Below are 27703 nucleotides of genomic sequence, written 5' to 3'. Positions count from 1 at the left end.
TATACATAAGGTTGTGATGTTCGTCGTTATTATTCGTGAACGCGCGTAGGAGGTAGCTGTCCATCCATGGTTGCGCGAGCAATAACCTACTGTGTTCTCAATTCTATTGGCGTATTGTACGAGTAATCCCTAACCTCCAACCTTTCTAGAGGACTTCTGGATTGCTGATATTATGCAACATTTTGTTACCTTAGGTACCTACCTACCTATCTTGGAATCTTCATGCTACCAACTATCAGTGAGATATCTTGCATTGTTTTTACTATTCGGGAAAGTTACCAAGAGGAAGTATCCGATTGCGTAATGTATCTAACGAGGAGATTCATATGGTGTCTAAAAATAAAAACAAGTCAAACGTTGCCTTAGGCATGATACAGGTAGGTACCTACCTTTTATGCCGGTGTGCGGAATTCGGCGCTTAGCTGAGTATTTCGTCTCAGACTTAGAGATAGAATTTACACATATTTTGAGGTTGTTAGATTGGCTGACAATTATGTCTCATAGTAAGCAGAGCAATGACGTTTTTGTGTGAGATGAGTGTAAAATGGAATCTCCATTTGCGGAGAGGTGGATCGTTCGAATTGACGAATGTCTTCCAGAATGGTTCGGGAACGCGGCATACGAGGGGGAACGGCGAAGCATCTTTAGTGTATGTGGCGTCACAGCCACGATCTTCCGCTCGGTGGGAAGGGATGATTTCGCAATGGTCAAACCATCCACTATAGATTTATGATAGGGCTGACATCCACCTCCCTTACCTTAACATGAGTATTTCGTCGAATCAACTACCTAGGCTAGGTACCTAAGGTAAGTAGGCAGGTACTCTGGTTAAACAGACCGTATTCTGAACTTGACCAAGCAAGCCCAGGGCAGAATATAGGCGCTTCCGCCAAGACGGCAATAGGTCACTATAAAAGGATTCTGTCAGGGGGGATAAAGTCTCCTGGATTTGGAACGAGTGAGACTTGATCGGTATTGTACCTAACGTCTTCTTTTGTTGAGACAACTGGAACCAAGAAGATCCTCGTTCACCGCCTCGAAAACGGGAGGTCCCTTCGAGAAATATAGCTGCCTAATTAATTAGATTAACTACGACGCAGAACGATACGATTGGCCGAGCTATCTGATACTTAATATGATCTCCTCCTTGTCCTACTCGCCTGCTTGGACAGCCTAACTTGAACAGCCAATATTTAGAGGTAGGCTGTAGATCAATAAACGAAGCTTTTTTTTTGGTGCGTAATCGATGTAGATCATACATGCTAAGTAAAAGCATACATCTATAAAGACCATTTTATCTTGATGAGGTTAGGGGATGTTCATATTGGTATTTATTAATAACTGTCTTATTTAGTATGTCCGGTATGTATTGGGATGCAATGGGGATAGATGTATGGAGCAAATCCGAGGTACATGTCTGAAGTATCATCTCGTTCCTCATCCGATGTTACAAGTGTTTGACTGAAGAAGTGCTAGACCAGCCCTAATGTCAGGGGAGTGGACCGGGGAGTGGACCCCGGACGATTAATAACAGCAGGAGAGCATTGCACGTGCTAGGTTAGGTACCTGTTTATGTACCTACCTACAAAACACACCAATTCTGACGCTAGTGTAATTCTAGCTGTTGCTATTTTCTTACATTAGGGTAGTACCTACATAGTACGGTCACATAGTACGGTCCAATAGCATGGCAATGCTGTTAGGCCTATGTTAGTAGGCTGGGTGCCCGAACGGTTTCGGAGATACTACATTAGGTACTTCTACCGTACCATTCTTCTTCGTGTTGTTCGAATTATCATTCTAAGATGAAACTTTCTGTTCTCAAATTCAGTTCCTACGTTAACTATCTACCTGATGTTAGATGCATTCAACTATATGATATGTACATCTCTATTATAGCAACATAACCTTAAGAGGTAGATACCTTAATTTGTACATAACAATTGATGTATTCTAGAGTTAAGAATAGGTATTTTAGGCACATTATGATGTAGGTAGTACGAAGTAATGCCTGAGGTAATTACAGGTTACAGGTACCAAACTTAGCAGTTACCTAGCAAATTTCACCGGCGATATAGCATCTTAAGGCAGGTGGGGCGATAGGGCGGGGTGATAACCTTATGGGAGATTGGTTCTTGCGACCGATTGAAAGTGTGTGGAAAGTGTGACTTATTACATCTTGCGCTCTTCACCTTCACCTTCAACTTGCTTCAATCACCTCCTCGTTAATACTTTCTTTGGGCCCGACGTCTATTAGCCAGCACCCGTTGCTATCTCCGAGAGCGACCTGGCTGAACACGTTATAATAGATCCCGAAATTCTAACTTTTCGAATCAAGCCATTAGTCCTGATATTGTCGCCGTCGGGCGCCGAGTCAAAGTATCGCAACGCCAAAGAGGCCTCCTTCTAACACCTTGATTATCGTATTCATTCTACGAAAGCCGCAACGACCCAACGCCCAAAGCCACCCATTCCGCAGCCGAACCGATTTAGAAGTTTCTTAGAAGAATTATTTTAAGATACGGATTAAGGACGATTCGGCGGATAAGTTACCTAGTTAAACTGAATAGCTTGGGGTACCAAGATATCACATCAATTGCTTTAAGGCGCTGGGCTTGTTCTAAGGCGGTAGGCTTGTTATTATCAAGTCATTTACACTGCCCCATACGCCGTATAACAACGAAAACGTTTTCTATTTTACGCGACACGTCACGTATCCCCAGATAGCTCTACTTTTGTCCCCTGGCTTGCCCAAGTAGCTATTCGGAAAGGAAGTGCCAAGCTAGGGTATCACAGTCGCAGATCTTGCAGTGAAGGGTTGCGATTTACAGCCAGCTAAGCACCTAAAAAGTACTTAGGCGCATTTCCCCCCTTCTTGTTCCTGCAGTTTCTTTACTCACCCTCTACAGAGCGTAAGAAAAGAAAAAAAAAACACTACCATACTGTGTTACATCTTACAGCATCAAATCTAACAAAGACTTCATAATATCAGACTGCATCATATCGCCCACATTTTACAATACCCTCTCAAACAGTCTTAACTGAAAGAAGAGTCTCTTTTGGCCCACATCGTACGTCAAAAACGGCATTTGGAACTGGGTCAGACTCGCCTAACACAGCCCCCTTCAAACGCACCCGCGCTGCGCCACGCTGCGAGGCAGACTCGGAGACTGGTGGTCGAGTGCATTCAACCTTGCCAAACTTGGGGTTTCTAAAGACAGAAACAACTTACGCACCATGGATCATCAAGCTATACAAGCTGCAGGGTCGGCTCGCGGCCGTTCACCATCCGCCGGGAATCAGCAGTCTCATATAAGAAATAGTCATTCTCCTTCGCCTCATCCATATCAGTCCCCGGAGTCATCGATCGGTCTCGGCATTGGCATAGACCCCTCATCAGTGAATCCCCAGTTCACCTCCGATTTCAACATTTACCCTAGCGACAACGGTGGCGGCCAGTTTTTGGATCCAGCGCAGTCGCAATCTTTCGACCCACAGGGCATTGCTGATCCGACATCGTTTGGACTTAACCAAGACTACTCGCAGTCTCTGGCGGCTCAATCGCAGGCCGCGTTCTCCCAGAGCCTTCTAGGTTCGGATTTTAATAACAGCGGCGATTTCTCGCTGTTCCCCCAAACCTCCCAGGGTGACCAGTTCAGTACACCTTTATTTGGTGATCTGTCTCAAACACATACGCAGTCTCTTGACCCGAACGACCTGACGAACATGACGTCCCCGCAAACACACCACTCACCTACCCCTCCTCATCTTCTAAAGCCAGAACCCGGTTCGGCCCACCAGTCTCCATCTTTCAACCAACATCAATTCTCTTCTCCCGGTCATTCGAGGCATGCATCATTGGGTCCCGAGGCTGCTCTTATGCCGGGCCAGTTAGATTGGAGCCAACCACAGTTCCAGGGACATAGAAGGACACCGTCAGAATATTCGGACGCATCGTCGGTTGCCCCATCACCAAATTTGACTGGCCACGATAGCTTCGAGCACCCAGAGCACGGACATTCGCCCATGCAGCGACCGCAAGAGTTTTACGAGGGGGTTGTAGGACTAGGTAATTTTAGTATAACAGGACATAATCCAAACAGCCGCAGTCCATCCCATAGCCCAGCGATCTCACCTCGAATACTCCCTCAGCAGATGCCTGATGCCAGTCAGCAAGGTCAGAACATGATGTTAAGTACGGGATATTCTAACCACCCTATGAGCTATTCTATGCAAACGTCGGAAGAGTTCCCTTCTTTATCTCAGGAAGCACCAATAGACCCTTTAATAGCTCAACCTATGGCTCCCCCGTCTATCAATATCGACTTCGCGCCTAATTCCCGGCAAAATAGCTTTGAGCCTCCCAAGCCGCCAATGGATGCTCAGTCTCTAACCCCGCCTGATAGAGGTGAGTAGTATTCTTAAAACTAAACATTCCTATCCCTAAATAGACATACAGGTCGGCCACGATCTCGGCCACGGTCAGTTACGGACCCCTATAATAGTGGAGGGGCTGTCCTCTCGAGACCCAACACCCCTGGAAACCTGTCGCCACACCTCGGCGCCGATTTGGCCAACCGCAGCCGTTCCGGATCCGAGTCTTCAACTCGTTCGCTTTCACCTGGAGACCGATCAGGTAGCGCCAATGCTGTCTCCAGGAGACGCCAATCTATGTCTGCGGTCCCCAACAATGTAATAGCTCTCCGTCTAGCAGACCCGGAATACCAAGCTGCTCAAGATAACGGAGGAACGAAGCGGGTTCAGAAACATCCTGCCACTTTCCAGTGTACGCTTTGCCCAAAGCGCTTTACCCGAGCATATAATTTGCGATCCCATCTCCGCACTCATACCGACGAAAGGCCCTTTGTATGCACGGTCTGTGGAAAGGCATTCGCCAGGCAACATGATCGCAAACGTCACGAGGGTCTTCACTCGGGCGAAAAGAAATTCGTTTGTAAAGGAGACCTCAAAGCCGGTGGACAATGGGGCTGTGGGAGACGGTTTGCTCGCGCAGATGCTCTGGGTCGACATTTCCGATCAGAAGCAGGCCGGATATGCATCAAGCCATTACTGGATGAAGAAATGCTTGAGCGACAACGGCTATGGCAGGAGCAGCGAATGCAGAGTATGGCTCAGAACATGGCTCAACAGCAGCCAGTCATGGATCCCAATGTCTATCCTGGTATGGAGACGAGTGGCTACGCCTTACCTGCTGCCTTATTGGCACAGTATCCTGCACTAGCGCAGATGAACTGGGGCCAAACAGCCGACATGGGTAACGTGGAGGACGAGCTTAGTGGCCGTTCTAGCTTTGATGCTTCGGATTATGACGATGGTGACGATACGGGTTACGTTAGTGGCCCGGGTACAGGATTCGGAGAGGGCGGTTTACAACAAAATTTTGGGGAGCAGATCGGCTATGCTAGTGATTACGGTGGTCGCTAGCAACGCTAGTGATTTCTTCAACCATCATCATCAAATGTCTTTCCGAACTGAGCAGTATTAATCTCAGGATAAATTGGAGTTTTCACGAATATATAGGAACGGCTGTATGGGTTCTGGCGCTCAGCGGGATGACTTTCATGATGACTACTGCCTTATAATCGAGGCTGCTCTACTCCTGTTAGATGGCATGATAGATACCAATATTGAAATTCTATTCTTTTTCTGTATTCAACTACGAATTCCGATTTCACGTTCCTGGGCGACAGTCGAGCCTGTGATAAATACCCTTTACGCAGAGGAAACTAATAGGATGGCATACGCCTAATAGAACAAGACGCAGTTGAGTTGGGGTCGAATTTTGCTGATGGATTCGTGGCAGGGTATTTCAAATAAGCGTTTGATTATCCCCACGATTAGCCTTATTGAACTTCGCCACGTGGGAGCGGCTGCATCTAAGATCATCCAAGACGCGGACGGGGTGGCTATGATGTGAGTTTATTCTAACTTACAGTGACGATATATGCAAGGTACCCTGATGTGCATGCCTTGCTGTAATTGGCTTGCTATTTTAGGATACTGGCGCTTCTACTATGTAATTGTGGATCTATGACAGCTGCTATTTGTGTGATGTTACTTGTTTAGTATCATACAGAGACGTTTGCTACTATGCGTTAGAGTAGAGTAGAGTATGGCAGCGCAAATTGTTACCTTGCAGATGAGAGTGATTAAAGAGTTACAAAGTTGGAAAAACTGGAAGCGACCACATAAACGATGTATAATTCTTTGCGCCTAGTAGAGAGGAAGGTGAATTGAGAACTTTAGATCATACGTAATGTAAGGGATAAATATTATCGAAATCATCTATTAATAGATCGGTATCCCGGGCATGTGTCATGGTCCCACTTTCAATCTGGTTCACCGAACGGAACGGGTTCGGGCGCTTTAGCCCGGAATCTTGGTCCCCGGAGCATCCCGAGACCTGCTATAAGGGTATCCCATAATAAGTACCTACTTCGTAGGTAACCAATATCAAAGGCTACGTAGCCTTTCGACTAACCCCAGCAGTACAGGTGTAATTTCGCGAAAGTTTTGGAGCAAGCACATTGCTTCCCGGCCAATAAATTTATCTCAAGTCATCCTCTAACTCCGGGTATAACCCTAGAATACTGATGCTCCCACCACGCTACTCACTCGCCGCGGAGAAGTCAAAACATAATAAGTCAAGATGATGGACACATGCCGTATGCACGCCATAGGTAGTATACGAGTGCAGTAGAATCTTGAAGAAATAGCAAGAGATTAGTTAGGCTAGAATCCACCACGGTTTATCAACAAAGAGGGAAATTTTGATCGAAGGTCCATCATGGGCTTTCATTAATGTCCTATTAGCTATTGTAAAATGCATACCAATATTGAGCATGCCGAGATATAATCGACGGCTCCAAGCGGTAGTTTCTGCTGTTATACCATACACACCGAGCGAAACCCGATAAACACCGAACAGGGGTATTCAGCACTCACAACCACCAAGTCGACGAAGACTCGGACTTCCGGGATGAGCGTCATTGCTGACTATGATTCACCAGATGTTAATGCTCTCATGGGAGAAGTAAGCCGGCGGTAGGAAATACGACTTTCATTCAATTTGGTTACGATAGAATATGGTTCGGGGTAGGAAGAGCGAGTGTCGGAAAGGTATAAGACAGAACGAACGACTCCTGTAAAATAGACTACCAGGCAACTCAGAACCTTCCTCATAACAGGAATCATTAGCATCATAAATCCTATTACATCTTAACTCGGATCACTATTGAGCGGAATACTTCAATAGACGTGCCAACCTTGCTACCTTGAAATCACAACTCGGAGAAATTGAAAGACGCTACTAATGGCATCAAAAACAGTCCCAGAAACCCCTTACTATACCCTAGCAGAGGGCCAGCCTCTCGGAAAGAATGATACTTCAACCCAGATACGCACCGGCAGCGGCGGTGGATTTGTCCTGCTCACCTCGACCCAGCTAATCGAAAACCTAGCACATTTCGCTCGGGAGAGGATCCCTGAGAGGAGTGTGCATGCTAAAGCCGCCGGAGCGAGAGGCTACTTTGAGGTCACGGATGATATATCCGACCTTACTGACGCCGACTTCTTGACCGGTATTGGCAAGAAAACCGAGACTCTTGTCCGGATTTCCACCGTTGCTCCCGAGCGAGGCTCTGCGGATACCGTGCGAGACTTTCGAGGCTTCGCTACGAAATTCAAGACCGCACAAGGGAATCAAGACTTTGTGTTCAATAATCAGGTATACACCAATTCCCCTCCACTAATTGGTTAAATATATTGATGAGATGAATATAGCCGGTCTTCTTTGTTCGAGATCCAACGAAATTCCCATCGTTAAATCGTAGTCACAAACGGGATCCCAGAACCAATAGTGAGCGAAGCCTTTGATTCCAGAATATATGCCTAGGATACTTTTCATTATTGCAGCTTTAACTTGGGTAAAAATATAGATGAGTGCTAATTGAGACTGTAGTGGCTAGCTCGGACATGTTCTGGGATTTCCACGTCAATAACCAGGAAAGCATCCATGCCTTGATGTTCCTCTTCGGGGACCGAGGTCTTCCATCCTCGGCACGACACGTCAACGCCTACAGCGGGAACACGTACATGTTCACCAAGTCCGATGGCTCGTACTGCTACGTCCGAATACACTTCCTAACCAACCAGGGGGTTCACTACTTCACCGACGAAGAGGGGGCTAAGCTAGCTGGCTCCGAACCGGACAAGCATCTCGCCGACCTCCAGGACTCAATCGAGGCCGGAAACTTCCCCTCGTGGGACATGTACGTACAAGCCATCCGCCCCGAAGAGATCGCCGACGCGCCCGTCGATATCTTCGACATGACGAAGACGTGGCCCCTCGCGCGATACCCGCGCCGCAAGGTCGGCCGCCTGGTGCTGGACAAGAACCCGTCGAACTGGTTCGCGGAGGTCGAGCAGGCCGCCTTCAGCCCGAGCAACATGGTGCCCGGCATCGCGCCGAGCCCCGACCCGATGCTGCAGGTCCGCATGTTCGCGTACCCGGACGCCGCGCGCTACCGCCTCGGCGTCAACTACCAGTTCCTGCCGACGAACGCGCCGGCGAGCGGGGCCTGCTGCCCCATCGAGCGGGACGGGCTCATGAACTTTACGCCGAACTACGGGGGCGACCCGAATTACGTGGGGACGAGGCTTAAGCCGGTGAAGTTCCTTCGCGGCGGAAATCGGAGTGGCCAGGACGGGGTGGCAGATGGTGATGGTGATGGTGAGGAGCATTCGAAGGGAAGTGAGAGAAGGCTTGACCGTGCGCTGCCGGGGAGCGGAGTCCCCGTGGTGTTCTCCTCGGAGGTCACGGATAAGGACTTCGAGCAGTCGACGGCGCTATGGCATGTGATGGGGACGCAGGAGGGCGCACAGCAGCGGCTCGTGGGCAATTTATCCGCTCACATTAGCGCTGCGCAGACGCAGTGGATCAGAGACGATGTCTACGGTAAGTTATCTCTACAAGAATGACCCTTGGTTCATTCAATACCCCTAAACTCAGGAGTGGTTATGGCATAGCATGGCTGACTGGGTCCTCTATAGCGATGTTCGCGAGGGTCGATGGAAGACTGGGAGAGCTACTGAAGAGCACGACAGAGGCTGCTGTCATGGCTAAACTTGGAGAGAACCTTCGTGCGATAGAGGGTCACTAGGATACAATGTCCTACTAGTTTTTTATTATTTTGTTGTCAAACTATGACCTCGAATAGTCGAATGTGTCTGGGAGGATATATTGAAAAGGCCTATACTGGGCTGAGACTACCCCTTTTTTTCAGTCAGGACAATCTCCACGATGATCATATTTATTAGATCTGTACAGGTATATTTACACCACTCTGGGTTATTTAATTTGCCTTATTCTTATCTTACCCCTTATCTGTCTGTGTGCGCACCCGACTTATACCCAGAATATGTACTCTGTCGCACTAAGACTCCGCGGACAGCATCCGTCGAGTTACATCAATATTCCGCGGCACAAAGCGCACCGTCCTAGCTTTCGGTCCCGCGATGGGATTTTCCCGAGTTAATAGACCCTCTATAGGATCCGCCACAATCGGGTCCATCGTTTCTTCCGCTGGTAAGATCCGGAAGTGCATGATGAGGTGGAGGAAGACGGCGTAGAGGGCCTTCGTCGCAACGTGGCTTGCGATGCACATCCGACCCCCAATGCCAAATGCATACTGGTGTCTGTTTGCCGTCTGGCCGCCGTCCATCCAGCGCTCTGGATCAAATACGTTGGGGTCTGAAAATACGGACGGGTCTAGACGTATAAGTCGTCAGTTAATGTCGCGTACCTACTATTGCGTAGTTGAGATGGTCCTCTTACCTCGTGTACATGCCCATGAATTTAGAAATAGCAGCGTGTTAGGAGGGATGACTGCCCCTTTCCATTCGACGTGTGAGTACGTGGCTTTCGGCAGCGCAAGACGCTGCACTGCGTAATAGCGGCCGATTTCCTTGGTAAAGGCCTCGATATACTCGACTCTGGAGTGCGCGACATGCGGAGACTCGAGCAAGTGAGCATCCGTCTCTATGATCTCTTTATATGCCCTCTCCTGAATGTCCGGACGGTGCGCGAGGAGCAGGATAGCCCACATCAGTGATCGTTTCGTAGTATCGGCGCCCGCGAGCATGCTGAGCCCAATGCTGAGAAGCTCGCCGTCGGTGAGACCCTTGCTCTCGGGGTCTTTGAGGACGTTGCCTTGGATGCAAGGACGGTCAACGCCATCCGCAATATCTCTCTTGAGTTTCTCCTGCAAGACGCGGTGGTAAGCGTACCGCCGTTTCCCCACGTCGGCCGTGTGCGAGTTCTTGTGCAGTCCTAGCCACCCCGCAACAGTGTTGAGCGGACGGAGTAGCGGGACGTAGTTGGAAAAGTTGCTGGTGGGGTTGCGAAATTTTGATATTTCTTCTTCGATATAAATGATCTCGGAGATCACGAGGTCTCTATGTAAGTCCTTTACGTTTTCAACTCTTTTCATGCCTCCGATTAGTTGGTATCCATCTAGAATGAGAAGCAGTGCTTACCGTGTTCCATAGGCCAGTGTTAAGCTAAGGTTCAAAGCGAACTTGCGCGTGAGATCAAGCACGTCAACGGATACAGTGCCGTTCTTACAACTGGATAGAACATCTAGCGTCAACGCCCTCGATTCAAGGTCTAAGATCTAGCATACGTAAGATTAGCTATGAGAATCGGACTTCGTTGCATGTAGCACATACAGGAAGGTAGCTTTCCGTGCTTGTCTTATTCAGGGCCGTAGCAGCAACTTTGCGTCGTCGCTTACAACTGTCATCCCAGGGGCTGGTGCCAATGCTTGTCACAGGTCCTCCCTGTTGCACTTTTTTATGTAAAACATAGAATACGGGGCGCGAGTTTGTCGCTTCTCGCTGTCCTATAAAGAGCGCACGGGCTGCTGCCGTACTGTTTACCACCACAGCCGTTACGTTGCCCAGTGGTACTTGGAATACGTCACCATAGCGCTTAGCCCACTATCAGTCTAGATGTTAGTCAAATGCTTATATAAAATAGAACATAAGTAAGGTGTTATAGATGAAAGATACTATAATATTATAGGGTACTTCAGCGACTGGTACTCTTCTGTTACATACTATTCTATATTCGTCCGACGTCGCCGTGCCGTGTAGAGACGGAAGACTCCCCAATAAGGGGTAACCCCACGGTCCCGGCAACTTAGGGATTCGACCTCGTAGTCGAACAATCTCATTAAGTATGATATAAATTAAAAAGGATGGAGCCGATATAACGAATAGCAACTTCACCACAAAGCCAATGACAAATACATCAAGTCTTGTGAAGTCCTCGAATAAGGTAGAAAACCCGTCCATGTTAACTTCTAGGGTCCCTAAAGCGCCCTATGAATGCCACCGTTGGAAAACTGGTTCATTAATTAGATATTGGTAGAAGGAAGTGGCTCTTAGTATGCTGAGATATTATCATCTTATGTAGGAGACGTCTCTTTAGTGCAGAGTCAATTCAGCCAAGACCCCCGCATAGACGCGTACCATGTAATGATGCTGAACTAGCCAATAGCCAGTTGCGTATTGCGATGCGACTGTAACGGAAATAAATACTAGGATAGCGTATTTTGCGAGTTCTCTACTGGTCCTCACCTTCTTGCGAACCATGATGAACTCGGAAGCAGGTCAGTCCCTTGAGGCATGAGCTATCTTAAATGCAATACTACGAGTCCCGAGCGGTTGGTATCGGGCGGGAAGTTAGCGGATTCCCATGCACCAGTCAGATCGGTATAGCTCTGTCGACAATGGCTCAATCCGCGGATTGCGCGATATGGTGGATCACTGACGACTCCTGGGCTATAAATCCTGCCCTGACTACCTAGGGGCAAAATGACGGACGGCTAAGTAAAGGGTGATTAGACTATTTCTTCGCGAAATGATTCCAGATGGCGGTTGATATAAGTCAAGATATGTACTAGCCGTTGGGTCTGGTTACTATGAGCTCTTCCGGCTGTTGGTAACTCGATTAGATCAGTGCATTTTGAGATATTTTAATAATAATATCACGTTTGATATGTATGCTCCAAAGCTGAGCCCTTATCCTCCCCCGTCTCGTTAGACTGATGTCCCCATGACCTCGTTAACCGCTGTTTTAGATCAAACTTTCTATCATAGATACGATTATATAGTTCAACGCTAAGGAGTCATGGGAATTTTCCAGTACTCAGGGGGGTCTTTGTTAGGGCAGCCTTGGCCATGCGACCATGTTATAATGGTTTAAATAGGAAACTCGACTCTGGTGAACTGGCCCACGCACCTGGGATGGAAAATCGTCCTGTGTACAGATATACTGTCTAGAAATGAGTTATGTACCATAGATTGTACTTATGTCAAATAAACGCGAGAATTAACTTATGACATTGAGGACATAAACCGATAATCGTGAGGGACTTAAAATTCAAATTAAAACTCCAATGCTTTTTTGCTAGCGGGCTACTTTTTGCCTTGGTTAGTGATTTATCTAGTACAGAACCTATACTACCCTATAACGACATGCCTCTCGTGAATTACTATGTTCCATAATAACGCTTAACATAGGAAATACCTGAATGCCCCTCCAAGACTATTATACAATATAGTTAGACACGGCTTCCATTTTTAGACAATTTAGCCCCAATATTCCTTGAGGACGTTAGCATGTATCTGCTAACTAGAGCAGCGCCGTAGACGGTTAAATAAGATCCCGCGGGTTTTCCCACGGGCAAGTAATCATCGTAGAAAGAATTAGCGTCTTCCCCATCCGCTGTCTGGCGGCTTATCCATCTCATCTAGCAACAGGCTTCAGGTAAATGTTCAACGCCGGCTTGTCCCATAACGTGTATACGGGCTGATTGATCCAGTTTCGACTGTCGTCAGCGACCTTCAAATCGAAGTTGTAGATAATCCTGGCCAGGATGAGGCGCATTTCGGCGTAAGCCAGACTTTTGCAGTGTTAGAGAATTCTGAGAAGTGGCACTAGGGAGGAGTAAGTGACTTACTTGCGGCCGATACAATTTCGCGGGCCTACGCTGAACGGTTGCATTGCGTCAAGCTTGTCGTTCTTATATTTCGGGTCACCCAAAAATCGCTCTGGAGCGAAGGCATAGGGGTCGGTCCAGTGGTTCGCGTCGTGATTGATGGCATATTGCCAGACAGCCATAACAGTCTATATGTTGTTAGTGTATATGAATCATACATTCGTTCAAGGAATTACTCACTCCCTCTGCAATATATTTGCCTAAAACATTGGCACCGCCCTTGGGTGATTGGCGGGGCATTCCAGTTGGTACGGGCGGGTATCGTCGGAGGCTCTCATTGAGACAGGCTAACATATACGACAACTTGCCAACCGAAAGCAAAGTGATTTCATCGTCATTTTTGAATGCAGACCGGACTTCCTGGGTGAGCTTTTCCAGTTTATCGGGATTAGTCGTAAGCAGGTAGACGGCGCCACTGAGAAGAGTCGCGGTTGTTTCGCTACCAGCTATGATGAGAGTATTCGAATTGGCGGCAACTTGCATGAAGTCCAGATTCCCCTTTTCCTTCTGCTTTATAAGGCCCTCGACGAAATCTGGTCGCTCGACCCCAGACTCTATCCTTTGCCTCAGCTTCTCTCGAACCAATGCCTGGTTGTCCGTAATCGCGAGCTTCTTGAGTTTCAAGATCATTCGTATCACAGGCTTGAGCTTCATGTCAGATAGAGCCATCATAAAGGCAGTCTGCCGCAACGAGTTGGTAACGAGCCTAACCCATGGGTGATAGTCGCTCTTCTCGAGACAGCCGAACGCAGAACCAAAACCGAGGTCACCGATAACATCAAACGTGGTCCAATTCAGCCATTCGCGCATATTCAAAGGGGTCGAACCATCGGCACATTGCTCTCGCAGTCGGCGAATCAATAGATCTACATATGATCCGATAATGGGTTCTTGAAGCTGCATCGAGCGATCTGAGAATCCGTGTGATAATTGGCGGCGTAAAAGGCTATGTTCCTCCCGGAAATGATTGATGATACCTCGAGGAATGTTGTCGACAGCTCGGTAAAAACCATCGTATTTAGGGAATTCTGGCTCGCCGTTGTGGCGATGGCCGTAGATATCCTTCCATGCTTGGGGGTCGCTGAATGCTAGCTCATATGGGGATATTCGTACAATTGGTCCGTACTTGGCGTGTAACTCTTTCATATAAATTGGCAAATCACCCTGAGCCAGTCGATAATGTCTAAAGATAGGGGAGATCTTCCATAGGAACGGACCCGGGAAAGATCTAAGAGGGTGCAAAAAGATATTGTAGAAAACCTTGCCCACAACATAAACGCCCGCCTTGTAGTCAGTTAGCTATACGATTCTTATTTCCATAGTTACCTATATATACTTCTTTAGAAGGGTAGGATGGACTTACTAATGCGCAAGCTATTAAAACATAGTGGACCGGGGTCTCCAGACCTAAAGGCGCCATTTTGTGGTGTAGCTAACGTAGGCGCGGACAATGAAATTTAAGAACGTTGACGAACTATATCTATCTTAAACGACAGGAATGAATACGTTCTTACCTACCTAACTTATACGAATTTACAATTCGGTCTCGAAACCCGAAGCGCGTCCCGTGGATATTCCTCGAGGCACGTCCGCGGCGAAGACTCGAAGACTGCTTGCCACTTTGGCTGTAGTGGAGTTCGGTCGATGGACGGATGGTCGGATTTCACGGCCGATTGAGAATACATTGAATGGATATTGAATGGATATATCCCAAGGATATACCTAATCCCAAAACCCACTCGGTCGAGACCACTCCCCTTCTTGCATATATCCTTTGCCTTTTCCACTATCGTGAGGTCATGTTCAGGGGTCGAATGGGGACATTACGACGATACGTCTCCGACCGTCCGAGCTTGATGTAACGTTAATAACCTAAGGTATAAAATCTGGGTCTATGCGCAGTTTTATCGCTATTTCCATTGGCAAGCGATAATTTTTTGCATACCATTGCTGCGCGAGTCAACGGAATTAGGGGTTTGAAGAATACCGAAATGGGCATTCTTCAACGACTCAAGACTCTTCAATTAGTGTATGCACACTTCAATGATCTGCCGGCAGAACTGCAACTTACACTTATTATGGAAATATTACAGGGTTGTTCATTTTGATCGTGATTGGATGTATCTTTGAAGCTAGGGCAGATTCAAGCTAGGGTCCATGTTAGTTACCTGGTACGGTTGAAGGAGGTTTACCTATTTTAATGTACGAAGGATCCGATATGCATACCAAATCATGCCATATTTTGACAGGTTTTCGTAGCAGAATGTTTTAAGATACTAGTTATCTGTTTACTACTATTCGGACTTATTCTTAGTCTACCGCGGATTTTTTTAAATTGAAAATAAAATAAAATAGAAAGCCAAGGTGTTTTCCTCCGAAACGTCCCGGGGCACGTCAACTAGCAGGCTTGCGGAGAGTTTTTGCTGGGCTTTGTAATATTTGATATATTAGTTATCCCGAATCCCGCTTCCAAGCCTCAAAGGTGATCTAGTCCTGTACATATATTCCTAGTTCACGCCTCCTCTGATTCCGGTTGGCTCCCAGGCAGCCAGGTAATGTAGTGATGTTTCACTATGCCATGTTGAGTACGCCGCACAGCCAGTCGCCAGCAAAATGCCGATTGGATACCTCCTTAAGAACCCATATATATGTACGACACGCATGGACATTTTACTCACGACCTTGTAGGATTTAGTATGGACCTAAAACCGTTTGTCGCCAAAAGTACGGACGCGCTGCATTCTAACCCCATAAAGATTGATAAAGAGATATAACCAATTACAGCATATCTTGCAATATTCGCTTATGAATTGAGCGGATAGTAGGTTACAACTCTAGACGTGTAGTTTTTCCTGTCGTTTCCGAAGATAGAACGCTAAGATTTCATGACTTGAGGGCTTCTATTCTTTCTAGGTACCTTATAGTAGACCCCAACGCCACGTGACAATGAGGTTGAGGATAGCTGCAGCAAAAGTAATGCTGTGCTACTAAGCTCAAAGCTTGGCAAGAACGCAAAGGAGGTACCTTGTATATTGAACATAGGTATTCGATTCCTTACACATCGAGCTGCATAGGTATATCCTGTCTCATTCCGGTTGAGGCGTCCCAGTCGAAACTCATTGCTGACGTGAGAGGTCAAGGAGCCGCTTGTTAGGTTAGGTACCTACAGTACCGGCGTCAGAGAGATCCCGTGATGTAAGTCATACGTAGGTAGAGTCAATACTAGAGACAGAAGCAAGTGATCTATTAGCGCTTACCCCTCGAAGCACCCTCGAGAAAGCAGCGTCCCCCTTATATACAACTATCCTAGTGCGTCGATCTCCCAATAAGTCCTAGAACACCATACCCCTGACAACCGGGTCTTCCAACCAGAATTTATACCAAGCATATATTAGGGTTCCCCCATCATTCATTGAGTACTACTGTTAATCTTTTATTCTCCATGTTTACCCCTGACAGGACGAGTGCTAATATTAGAAGTTTTGGCTTGCAACATAAAGGCGAACAACAGTGACTTGCTGTCAACCAATCATAGCGAATTAAAACCTGGTACTATGACTTGAAGCATTCCTACTCTGAGTAGCAATCAGCCTAACTTATTTTAGTTAACAGGTACTTACGCCGTTACTAGTGGAGGTTACTTTGAGTCTTTAAGTCTTGATTAGACTGTTTGAGACAAGGCCAGGGATTCCTCATTATAAGTATCCTAAGAGCTTTAAATTAGGTACTCAAGGGTAGGTTGGGCAGGTATCTATAGTAAAATTGAAGAAAACCATGTTCGGAGTTGCTGTTATTCAGCTAAGTTTATGAAGATTTCTATAGCCAAGCTAAACTCCAACTATTGCCTCCGTTGTAGATATTTGCCGCCAATAGCAGCAGAGATACTAGACACGTTAGAGTGTAAAAGTTTAGAACCTGGCACCTAACTAGACCTAGATCCAGACCCTCGGCCCCGCCTACGTATGCTATCGCGCAACCTCCACCAACCTTATCGACACGTTCTGCCGGCTATCTATTTACCTTCCGCATTGAGCTGAGACCTATCTGCATGCCGAGCTATAGAACGCTTCGGTGCTTGATCCAGATGAAGCAACTGTCCCTCCGTTTCGGCGTGGATTGGATAAACTATAACGACGGGAGAATTCTTCATCGGCGTATTGCGCCTTGAAAGGAAGGAGGATCTTCAGGTACCGAGCGCGGAGAGAAGTCGAGATAAAGAGTATATATAGAGAGAGATTATCTAGGACTATGATCGTCTGCTTCATTTGATCTCATAGTCGATCCCTACCGAGGCACCTAGTACATACCGATCAAGCCTTCAAATACGACTTGATTCTCTATCCATATAACCGGGTAGTCCGATAGGAATCATGCAGTTCACCAGTGGCTTGGTCTTCCTGCCCCTTGCGGCTCTTCTCGCTTCCGTCGCCGCCGCCCCCGTTGTCGAAGACCGGGCTGCGCAAGCCGCGACGACATGCGGCTCTACATACTACAGCGCGACGCAGGTGAACCAGGCCGCCCAAAAGGCTTGCAGCTACTACAGCTCCGGAAGCGCGCCTGGTGGATACCCGCACACATACAACAACTATGAGGGTTTCTCATTCTCGGTGTCTGGGCCTTACCTCGAGTTCCCGCTCCTATCTAGCGGTAGCGTATATACTGGCGGTTAGTTGTGATAGCCTTTTAAGTTTCAATGTGGTGCAGCGAGAGCTAACACACAGAAAGGGTCCCCGGGGCCGGACCGGGTCGTCATTAACACGTCCTGCAAGCTAGCGGGTGAAATCACTCACACTGGCGCTAGCGGCAACAATTTTGTCGGTTGCTCAGGAACGTCTTGAACTAATATAGGTGCAACTTAGTCAGTTATGATAGTTATATGATGTATCAAGGACTTCCCAACACTTTACTAGCCTGATCATGATATACAAATTAGCCGTCGATACGGTAATATTGCAACATAACTGAAAGATGTATATAAAATAAAAAACGCCTTTCGACGTAATCTCCAACTTCCGATTATAAAGTCCCGATACATCGACATGCAAGTTCACAACCTGTGTAAGGGAACGTTCCTCGGGCGTTCAAATAATTCCGATGAACCGCTACAAAAACTACAGTTCTGGTGAACCTACGAATTGCATGGGCCGATTCCCAACAGAGGCTGTTGGGAGCGCGCTACCTGTCTCAACCGGCTCGATAGTCTGCGTCGAAGCCTCCCGAGTAGGAACCTGTTCAGGCTCTGGCGGTTCCATATGAAAAACCGAAAAATACCCTCGGCCGCCACCTATATTTTTTAGACATATCTGTTAGCTTGATTCTGTCTTCACAGAGATAGAGGTAGGTAATTCGCCATATCCGTACACGTATCCCTCGGATACCCAGGGCAAGGCAAGTCGCAGAACGAATCCGGCTTCTCCAGTTCAACCGGAGGGATATGGTAGCCACACAGACAAGCAGTTCTGTTCGTTACAGCCATCACGGCGTATTCGCGGCTTTCGCACCAGCTCGCGCAGAAGCCGATGGATTGGTATATGGATTCTCGATTGAACTTGAGGTGTGTCGGTGAGCCGAAACAGCCCGCGTACTTTACCCGTCGAGCAGCTGATGCGGACCCTGATAGTAACGCTAGGGCGACGTAGATGTGGTTTAGCTGGATTTTCATATTGGCGGTGTATTGTACCCAAGTGAAAGTTGGTTCTAGAATGAGTACCAGGTAGGTTAGGTATAAATCACAGTACAAGATCGAATGACTGAATGGATATAAGCAGATGTGAATAATTTCGGTTGATGTTCGGACTTGTATTGGACTGATCTCAACCAATAGAAAGGAAATCCATATTGTTTGTATTGTACTTATGATTATGAGGTCTGTATACTATGTAAGCACAAGGTATTTGGGGGATCTGACGTCAAGGGGCTCATTTTGTGTTGTCGGATTTATGCGCGTGAATATGTAATACAAGGTTACCTAGGTATGACTTTAGAATACCTATGTCCCTGATGATAGTAATTCTGTTGTGTCACTTGATAACTTAGATTTATGCAGGTACCTAACTAGTAGATTTATCTAGGACGATACCTATCTCTAGTATAAATTATGACACAACGGGCTGCATAAAAGGTACCTACGATATAATAGCACTGCCTACCTGATATTTACAGCAACTAAGCATTATCATATTATACAGGTATCCGCCAGCTTGGTGAAAGGTACTTATATCTAAGGTAACATCCAGATTCCTAGTTACTTCGGTACTTTTCATAAGGCTTCCAGCATTTTAATCCCCTAGCACGGATCCGTACGTACCTTGATCCCCAGACCCGCTTTCTGTCGTACCACCTGCAAGAGCGGGACATGAGCACTGCAGCCAATGAGCATCACCATAAATCTAAGCACGACCGCCCATGCTCCTTGCTCCTTTCCCAAAGCGGCTTAGAATGACGTCGTCCCGCGACATAGAACGAGCTCCAGAGCTTTTTCGGTGTGCTATGTATACTATGTATGCCTTAGCCTTTCTTTACCTTTAAGTTGGGCATTTTTCAGTACCTTTTTGACCCGCAACCTTAAATAGACTCTTTATCCCCCCCTCTTTCTTCCCTCTAGCTCGTACTTTCTATCTCTATCGACTTTCTTCAGACGGAGTACAACAGTATCATCATCATCACCACCATCATCAACCGCGAGAATACCCCTCAGCTTTTTGAAAGACTCTACTTACTACTACCTATATATCAAGTCTACATCATCAACAACAAACTCAGCTTCGTAACCATGACCGCAGAAGTATGCCCCGTCGTCGGAACGACAAACCACACTCTACCCCCTTCCCACCCCGAGATCGACCTCTCCAAGCCCGGCCAGACGTGCCCCGTCGTCGGCGCTAAGACGGAGCACCACGCGAAGCTGCACCAGCACCCCTCCGTCCCCAAGGAGGAGGTCTCCTCCGCCACGACCAAGTCCGTCGGCTCGGCCGACGCCCAGGCCTGCCCCGCGCTGAAAAGCGTCGTCAACGACCCCAAGAGCCAGGAGATGGGTATGTGTTTTGTTTCCCCTTTCCTTTCCTTTCCTTTCCTTTCCTTTCTCTCAAGATACCTCTAGGAGGTACCTAAGGTACATAGCCGCTAACATAGACGCCTGCCGCAGACGACCGCGTATGCCCCGTCGTCGGCCCCGTAACCACCGTCCTGCCCCCGGACCACCCCAGTACGGCCGACAAGGCCGACGGAGACGTGTGCCCCGTCACGAAAGCCAAGGTCGGCCACCACAAGGACAAGGTCGTCGGCCACCCCCCGGTCGAGGGATCGTCGGGGGTCTGTCCCGTGACGGGGGCGAAGCAGGCCTGAAATCCCTACCATACCTACCTTAGGTACCTACCTAGGTACCTAACCTATATATCAAGCATGCTTGCTTTTATTTACAGGTGAAATTGATTCCATCTAATCTGCACACACACGGCGTCATTCGGTTAGGTGGCAGGAGAAACTTGGTCTTGTTTTGCACGTTTACGTGTTTACCCCGGCGGTAGGCTGTCCTACTAGATTATAGATACCTACCTTAGGTTGTCATATTATAAGACGACTATAAGCTGCGATGAAATATACCTATACGAAACACAACACAAAGAAGCACGGAAAGGGGTAAATATATGAGCATCAGTTTGTTTCAAAAAAATTCCGCGATTGTACCCTTGTAATTAGTGAACTCTGAGATGGGACATTTGACTACAGTTACTTACGGATAATTTGACACTATTAAGATAAGAAATACGTTTCCACCCATTGTAGAACACCTACGAAACCCTCGTTTTGCATAGGTACCGTACCTAAGGCTACTTTTTTTATTCCCTAGGCTGCTTAAAATAAAATTATACTCTAACGCTGTGAGAAAACGCATGTTCTCCAAGGCTGCGTTTCCAGCCTATAAAGCCTGTGCAAACATAGAGCACTTCCACCCAAAAGTCCAAAAGATATGCCGGCCAAAATGCCTAACCGTCGCATGGTCTAGTTTCTCAGCCGAATATGGTTCCTGGAGCATAATACACTCAAACTCAAGCTTCGGGTCGCTGCGTTGGAACATCCAAGCCGAAAAAAACAGCTTCGTCGCTGTAAATCCCAAGCCCACCATGGCGTGGACAATATCATCCCAGAACACCTCTGCTAGAGAAGAAGGATCAGTGCCGTCGGATAACAAGGTCATGAATACCTTGAATGTTCGGGTGTCGACCTCGAATAGAGGTGTTTCGTCCTCTACTTCGGGACCTTTTATTTCCGTATCAGCTTCCTCTGACCTGCTTATAACCTCTTTTGAATCCACGTTTATTTGGTACCTGTACGTAACAGTTCCATTAGATAAACCATTAATCCTCTTGTTCTTTCCCATCATCTTTGCATTGGCTTGGGCTTGGGCTTCGGTTCGTTTCAATTCTGGCTCAATCCCCTCGCCTTCTTCCATCTTCTTCCTCTCCGCACGACCCGTTGCCTGTTCCACCCATATTGCAACCCTCTGCGGACCGCGGCGAAATACACGGCGTATGCTCGCCTCTGATGCACCTACAATCTTCAACTGGGCCAGTACTTTGTCCCAGAATTGGTCCATATCTTCCTCTGTCCTGCGTAGTTCCTTCGCTGCCTCCTCACTGCAGGGCTCACGCACTGGATATTTCGATTCCCTTATCAAAAGGCCCCGTACTGACTGGACCGTACTCATCCAGAATGAATCTGGAATATCGTACACAGTGAATGGGTATGCAAATTCAGTTTCGTAGAAGTCCTCGACTTCGCCTGGGTATTCCCTACGATATCGGACGCGACCCAAGATCCAGGGCTGATATTTGTCGAGTACGGTAAGGCATTCGCAAACGAGGCCCAAGATTGACAGGTGAGTACTCACCCAGCCACTTATGAAGGATTTTGCCTTAGGGTTACGTCGAACTAACAGGTCTAATTCGGTTAAGAACTCTTCACTGCTGAGTGGACCAGCCTCTGATTCGCTAGCTATATTTTCAAGGAAGTAGACGACATCGGCGCAGTCTTCGGTCATACTTACCCGAGGTCGACGTCTAATCCCCAAGGCGTCGTGGGCACTCGGATCCTGAAATGTATGACAGAAATACTCCCTTAGCGGGGGCGAGCTACATATGCCTTCCAGAAGGTGTAGATAGCGAATGACATTTTGACCGACACGCGTCATGCTGTAGTAAAGTCCATACAACGTCTTGCATATGCGTAGCGGTAAAGTCGCTGTTCGAGAAGAGTTCGCTTGCCACTCATTGAAACTGTTGTTTAAGAAACGGAAACCATTATACGTAGCCGCTAATGCACAAACTGTCGAGAACGCATCAGAGATAACTTGGCGAATCGTTCTTGCGCAATATACGTTGTGATCCTTGACACAAGGATGTTCCCGGCCATTAACATCGGACAAGTGTCCAGGGCAATGTTCCTCTGTCTCGATCAGAATTGCCCTAAAGTAATCGGGGTCTTCCCTTAGGGCCTTGAAGTGACCTTCGGCAGCAAAGAGCATGGATCTGATGATAGGCCCTGTACACGCGAATGTGGCATCAAGGCGACATTTGTACAGGTCCGCAAATTTATCCTTGGCGAAGAAACGACGCGTTGGCAATACCGTCGAAAAAATCGTAGACAAGCCCCTGAGAGGCGGGCGGCCATTCAATAAGACTCCAGCCGAAATATCGCGAACGATTTCCTCACAGACTTTGACAAGGAAGTAATATATGCGATCTTGGACGACCAAGACACGAAAGCCTACATCTGGCCCGTAAAAGCCTCGGGCTGCATAATCTTCAAATTTAACATGATCGTTGCTATTATCATATAGCTGGCCGTACCTAGACGGTTCGGTCACGCCTTCAAATGACATATCATAGCCCGGAAGTGATACGGGGGTGAAATACGAAGCATTGTATCCTAGACGTATTGACTTCGAATCACGATAAGCGAATTGGGCAGGTAAAAAGTTTCCTCGAGAATGGATCATCCGTAAAAGAGAATCCCTTTTGGACAGGTCCTCTAGATTTATATCAGGCCACATGAACGGAGTTATATCCATCTTTTCGGCTGGGACGGGATTTCTGTAAAGGGCAAGATCAGGGCGGTGTGATGGTGACATGTTGGGCCAGACTTCAAGCAACAAGTTTCTTCGTTCGATCGCCGATTTCTTAGACCAACGCTTCTGAATTGCATGCTCATGATAAAAAACGATCTGATTCAACGCCTCCTAGTTGTTGAAAATATTATTGGCCATTGTTTGAGCAAAATGGCGGGCGTCCTCTAGTGAAGGATTAAAACATGGTAAATTACTTGAAAATTCGGATTTGGCATCAGCCATATGGTGCCTGATTGAATGTTCCATGATTGACGGACGTTCTGTAGGGAAGTTTATATTGTAAGTACTATTACTATGGGGTTTCGAAAAGAGAGACTTAGGTGATGAAGTGATAGATATGAAGTGACATAAAATGATAGTTGATCAAAAATAAGGTACCTAGGTTAGGTAAGTTCAAAAGAAAGATGCGCAATTCAATTGCGCCATCGTTCTAATGCAGGTACGAAGGGCCGGGCCAAAAGTCTTGCACATGCGAAGCTTTTAGTCGCAGGAATTTAACGTGCACGATTATATTAGCACCGTATTGACTTAGTACTAATTTTAAGGGTGGATAGTGGTTTAGACGCTGTATTTTAGGGGCTTACCACTATAGTTACAGGGGAGCTCGCTGCTATTAGTAGATCTGACACCGTATAGCCTTCTTTTTTGACACATGCCAAAGTGGGTAGCTTACCTAAGCTCCGATGTGCAAGACTTTTGGCCCGGCCCTTCGTACATTACGGTTAATTGAATTGGGGTAAGGTACGTGCGTGCCTACAGCACCTAGTCTGACCAATCAAATGTTAAGTGCGAATTGCTGGGAACCTTGGAAGTTACACCTAGTATTGGGTACGTACCTATTTACGACGTACCTAGGTACTGTACCGAAGTAGGTACCTACATGTACATGGTGGACATGTACCTACATTCCAGCCACCAACTTATTCGAACGGGATCGTGTACAACTTCCCTATTAGACCCCTCATAATGTCCATCCCAGACTGCTAGGTACAAACAAGTCTTGGTTGTTTCCCAACCATCTGAATATTTTCAATTGTAAGTGCCATACGTACCTAATAAAAGGCAGTACATGCCACGGTAGGCTGGAAATCTCTTCTTCATCTCGCAGATCATTCCCCTCTCTCAAGTTGCAAGGTGCCAAAACTCGCGGCCCTCAAACCAGTCCAAGCAGAAATCCACACTCCCTTGAGCCGTTCTTCAACATGCATCCAAACCTGTCCATCTCTCTTTTCTTTATCCTGGCTGTATTAGATCCTTCTGCTACAGCGTTGCCTTTCATTATACGGAAAAAACACCCAACCAAGTCGTTGGCTGCTCGCGCTACCTATTCTGTAGTCCCGATCGGCGGGAACGGAGATGGCTCAGGTTCGACGAAGACTCCTGGCACGGTTGAGACGGTTGTTATGACTCCTACCCCGAGTACGAGGACAGTTTTCGAGACCTCTCCGCCCGTCACCAACACTATAGTGATTACTGCAAGTCCTGCGACGCAGACTGTGGCTACTACGATCTCTATCATAGATATTCAACCCGTAACCAGCATTGTAACCACCACCGTGACTGAAGACGACGATGTATCAACTTCTACATCTTTAGCCCACCCAAGCACAGCTTCTGCCTCAACGACGACGTCATCATCCGCATCGCTATCATCATCCAGGTCTGTCATCTCGTCAACCACGCTCGCGGCACCGTCAAGCACGGTAGCCACATCAGCTCTGCCAACGACGTTCACCACTGCCCCTTCCACAACTGCATGGACAACATCCATACCAGCAGCCACTAGTTGGGTATGGAGCTCGAGTACTTCTCATGACGACGGCTCGTGGCACACATCCTACCCCGCCTGGAACGGCACCGTGAGCCGTCGATTTGCTCGTCAGCAATGAGACTGGCAATGGCCCTTTTCAATCATTGATGCCTGCCTCTCTGGCAACTTAACGTAGGGGAGTTTTTTCGGGGGGGGGGCGCGATTATGAGATATAGGTATGGACTAATGTATAAATGAAGGAGACCAGGTCACTCGGCCTAGTTGCGGAACGATTAATGAAACTTGCGCAAACCAAGCGCTGGGGCGCGTCGAATCAGGGGTTATAGTGGTGAGAAAGACGAGCATGGAAGGATTCATTTCTATGTGACATAGTTTTACTCATACTTCTTATCATATATGTCACGCAACAATATAGCGCGAAGATTTACATGTCCAATGTAAGGGTCCAAGTCATCGGTACAGTTCATTAAATCCAATCCTCTTACAATTCTAATAGCGCGCGCTATATACAAATATGATCAAATCTTCCCGTTCTTCAGTTTATAAACTGCGCTGCCGTTCATCGGCCGACTGACAACAATTGCTCCGCTCAAGTCCTCTTCGCTCAGATTCCGCTTAGAGTAGTATTTATCGACCAACGCCTTCTTAATGTCGTCAACCTTATTGGCAGGCACTAGATGGACGCTGCATCCACCCCAGCCAGCGCCAGTCAACCGGCTACCGTAGCTGCCCGCCTCGCGCGCAATCTTGCACAACTCGTCTATTTCGGGACAGCTGCACTCGTAGACGTCTCGGCACGAGTCTTGGGTTTCGTTCAGCAACGCTCCGAGCTTGGTGTTGTACTCGACTGTATGCTCGGAATCAGGTGCTTGCGCCGGATCTTCCAAAAGGGCGAGGAACTTGAGAACACGCAGGGCCTCGGTAAATACGTGCAGGGCACGTTGGCGGAGCTTGAAGTATTCGCCCCGTACAGGGAAACTGGACATAAACCGAGCTTTCACCTCATCAATCGAGATACCAATACCTGACGCAACTTCTTCTAGAGTGTACCCTTGCTCCTGAGTAAGCGTGGACTTGGTCAGCTCAATCAACTCAGTAAGTTGTTCAGGCATTGACTTGGTGGTGTCCTTGAAGTAATTTTGGTGAAACCCGCGGATGGAAACACCTAGCGGACCAGCATCCTTGGGAAGTTCAGTTCCCTTAGGACATAACTTGGCATTCAGATACGCCGCAGCCATACTGCACTCGACAACTCTGAGGTTATAGTGAATCGGGCCGGTTTCTTGTTTGTTTGAAGTAACGAATGATTGCGCTACGATAAAGCACAGTTCAGGATTTGTTCTGGGGAAATAGACTGGCCGCGCCGAAAGAGACGGAGTGAAAGAAACAAGGAGGGCCGACCCTCGCTCAGAAAATACTGAAGCAGATTGGTCCATTCTACAAGATATTGATATTAGTCGCGCAATTGACAAGTAGGTATGGTGTATATACTTACCCTCCAGAGTTAACGCCAACAGCTCGCTCACTGACAATAGCAACCTCAGTTAGAGCTTTCTTGTCGACATCGCGCTCGCCGTTGGCAATCATGACAGCCAATGCGCTGGCGCTCACAAAGGCAGCGCTGGAACTAAGACCACCACCAGCAGGCACAGTGCCGTCCATTAACACTTGCATGCTCTTGGGCTTAAAATCGTCTCCGTATTTCTTCCTTAGCAGTTGTAACGCTCCCCTCAAACCGGACTTGAAGTAATTAGTCCACTCATGCATCGTCGCGTCGATATCCACCTCGGAGTAGGGTACATCGAACTCGCGGGTGGGAAATCGCTCATTATCGACATTAGCTATCTTGATCTTGTAAGTGCCTTCTTGGGAGGGCTCTAGATCGGTGGATACAGCGAGAATAACATCGGGGGTCATTCCCATAGGTAATACCGAGTAAAGGGAATAGTCGATATGCTCGCCGATGATGTTCACGCGACCAGGCGACCGCGAGACGAACTGAGCGGGGTTGCCATAAAGGGCTTGGAACTTATCAAGAAGTTTGTTCCACCTCACGGTCTGGTCGGCCAGAGCCTGTTGGGTGTATATGTCCTGCAGCTCAGTGACCGTAGGTACAGGACCCGACATGTTGCTGATTTGCGATGATGTGTTTCCGGAGAGCTACCTTAATGCGCAAGTTGGTAGGAAAAGTAAAGAAAGGAAGAGAAATATCTCTTGTTTAGTAAAAGTGTCAACGTCCCCGCTTCGAGCTTTGAGAACTGGATAATTTGGGATTTAGATGTACTTTCTTTTCTTTCTTTCTTTTTGTTTGCTAATTGGGCTCTGTTGTTAACAGTTCAGATTTGATTTGACTTGATCTCGCAAAGTAAGATACAAAAGTAAGATTGGAAATTATATTTATAATCTATAGTATTTACATGAAAGAAAATGCCGAGGGGTTAGAAGGTGCAATAAAATATATAGTTGTAGGACAAACTAAAGACATTTGTCACAAGATCGCAAAAAAAATGTTCATTTTTCCATGATTATCGTGAGGTACCTGCCCACCTTAGCTAAGATTAGAATACCTACCCCGCAGACACCCGCGCCGAGCAATTGGCCGGCCACCGTAAACCTGGAATCGGCCACCATAACCTTACCCCGCTTCTCCACGTCTTTCGTCACTGGCAATCAGCAATCAGTCAATTGTTTTTTTTTTTTTTCTTCTTCAGATAGAGCAAC

At 47.3% G+C, this 27703-nt stretch overlaps 10 protein-coding genes across 10 annotated transcripts; 5 read left to right on the top strand and 5 right to left on the bottom strand.

Annotated features, from left to right (window-relative positions):
* The first annotated feature begins 2572 nt into the window (after positions 1 to 2572).
* On the top strand, positions 2573 to 6029 carry F4812DRAFT_315024 (uncharacterized protein). Its single transcript, XM_047931371.1, has 2 exons — positions 2573 to 4408; positions 4460 to 6029. The coding sequence occupies exons 1-2, from the start codon at positions 3238 to 3240 to the stop codon at positions 5443 to 5445; spliced, it is 2157 nt and encodes a 718-aa protein (XP_047792429.1). The 5' UTR covers positions 2573 to 3237; the 3' UTR covers positions 5446 to 6029.
* A 1304-nt stretch (positions 6030 to 7333) lies between these two features.
* F4812DRAFT_470091 (catalase) lies at positions 7334 to 9319 on the top strand (the record flags this gene model as incomplete). Its single annotated transcript, XM_047938941.1, has 4 exons — positions 7334 to 7747; positions 7804 to 7879; positions 7982 to 8977; positions 9073 to 9319. The coding sequence occupies 4 exons, from the start codon at positions 7334 to 7336 to the stop codon at positions 9180 to 9182; spliced, it is 1596 nt and encodes a 531-aa protein (XP_047792428.1). The 3' UTR covers positions 9183 to 9319.
* A 136-nt stretch (positions 9320 to 9455) lies between these two features.
* F4812DRAFT_450377 (cytochrome P450) lies at positions 9456 to 11376 on the bottom strand (the record flags this gene model as incomplete). Its single annotated transcript, XM_047936081.1, has 5 exons — positions 9456 to 9790; positions 9857 to 10503; positions 10558 to 10694; positions 10750 to 11019; positions 11140 to 11376. The coding sequence occupies 5 exons, from the start codon at positions 11374 to 11376 to the stop codon at positions 9456 to 9458; spliced, it is 1626 nt and encodes a 541-aa protein (XP_047792427.1).
* Positions 11377 to 12832: 1456 nt separating this feature from the next.
* F4812DRAFT_450376 (putative cytochrome P450) lies at positions 12833 to 14505 on the bottom strand (the record flags this gene model as incomplete). The annotated part of the gene is made up of 4 exons (XM_047936080.1): positions 12833 to 12989; positions 13047 to 13213; positions 13266 to 14369; positions 14449 to 14505. 4 exons carry the CDS (start codon positions 14503 to 14505, stop codon positions 12833 to 12835), a joined length of 1485 nt encoding a protein of 494 aa, XP_047792426.1.
* A 2950-nt stretch (positions 14506 to 17455) lies between these two features.
* F4812DRAFT_457504 (ribonuclease-domain-containing protein) lies at positions 17456 to 17923 on the top strand (the record flags this gene model as incomplete). Its single annotated transcript, XM_047937182.1, has 2 exons — positions 17456 to 17750; positions 17811 to 17923. 2 exons carry the CDS (start codon positions 17456 to 17458, stop codon positions 17921 to 17923), a joined length of 408 nt encoding a protein of 135 aa, XP_047792425.1.
* Positions 17924 to 18196: 273 nt separating this feature from the next.
* On the bottom strand, positions 18197 to 18747 carry F4812DRAFT_457503 (uncharacterized protein; the record flags this gene model as incomplete). Its single annotated transcript, XM_047937181.1, has 2 exons — positions 18197 to 18369; positions 18447 to 18747. 2 exons carry the CDS (start codon positions 18745 to 18747, stop codon positions 18197 to 18199), a joined length of 474 nt encoding a protein of 157 aa, XP_047792424.1.
* Positions 18748 to 19523: 776 nt separating this feature from the next.
* On the top strand, positions 19524 to 20850 carry F4812DRAFT_421547 (uncharacterized protein). Its single transcript, XM_047933557.1, has 2 exons — positions 19524 to 20119; positions 20230 to 20850. The coding sequence occupies exons 1-2, from the start codon at positions 19858 to 19860 to the stop codon at positions 20427 to 20429; spliced, it is 462 nt and encodes a 153-aa protein (XP_047792423.1). The 5' UTR covers positions 19524 to 19857; the 3' UTR covers positions 20430 to 20850.
* On the bottom strand, positions 20830 to 23610 carry F4812DRAFT_421546 (uncharacterized protein). Its single transcript, XM_047933556.1, has one exon. It carries the CDS (start codon positions 23212 to 23214, stop codon positions 21004 to 21006), a length of 2211 nt encoding a protein of 736 aa, XP_047792422.1. The 5' UTR covers positions 23215 to 23610; the 3' UTR covers positions 20830 to 21003.
* Positions 23611 to 24149: 539 nt separating this feature from the next.
* F4812DRAFT_421544 (uncharacterized protein) lies at positions 24150 to 25431 on the top strand. The gene has a single exon (XM_047933555.1). It carries the CDS (start codon positions 24414 to 24416, stop codon positions 25098 to 25100), a length of 687 nt encoding a protein of 228 aa, XP_047792421.1. The 5' UTR covers positions 24150 to 24413; the 3' UTR covers positions 25101 to 25431.
* Positions 25432 to 27482, bottom strand: F4812DRAFT_421543 (galactokinase). The gene is made up of 2 exons (XM_047933554.1): positions 26478 to 27482; positions 25432 to 26419 (listed from the first exon to the last, which is right to left on the bottom strand). The coding sequence occupies exons 1-2, from the start codon at positions 27107 to 27109 to the stop codon at positions 25501 to 25503; spliced, it is 1551 nt and encodes a 516-aa protein (XP_047792420.1). The 5' UTR covers positions 27110 to 27482; the 3' UTR covers positions 25432 to 25500.
* Between the last annotated feature and the right edge of the window lie 221 nt (positions 27483 to 27703).

This window comes from Daldinia caldariorum, assembly GCF_022478825.1.
Source record: "Daldinia caldariorum strain CBS 122874 unplaced genomic scaffold F4812scaffold_4, whole genome shotgun sequence".
Lineage (NCBI taxonomy): Eukaryota > Fungi > Ascomycota > Sordariomycetes > Xylariales > Hypoxylaceae > Daldinia > Daldinia caldariorum.
This window is presented reverse-complemented; position numbering and strand designations above follow the sequence as displayed.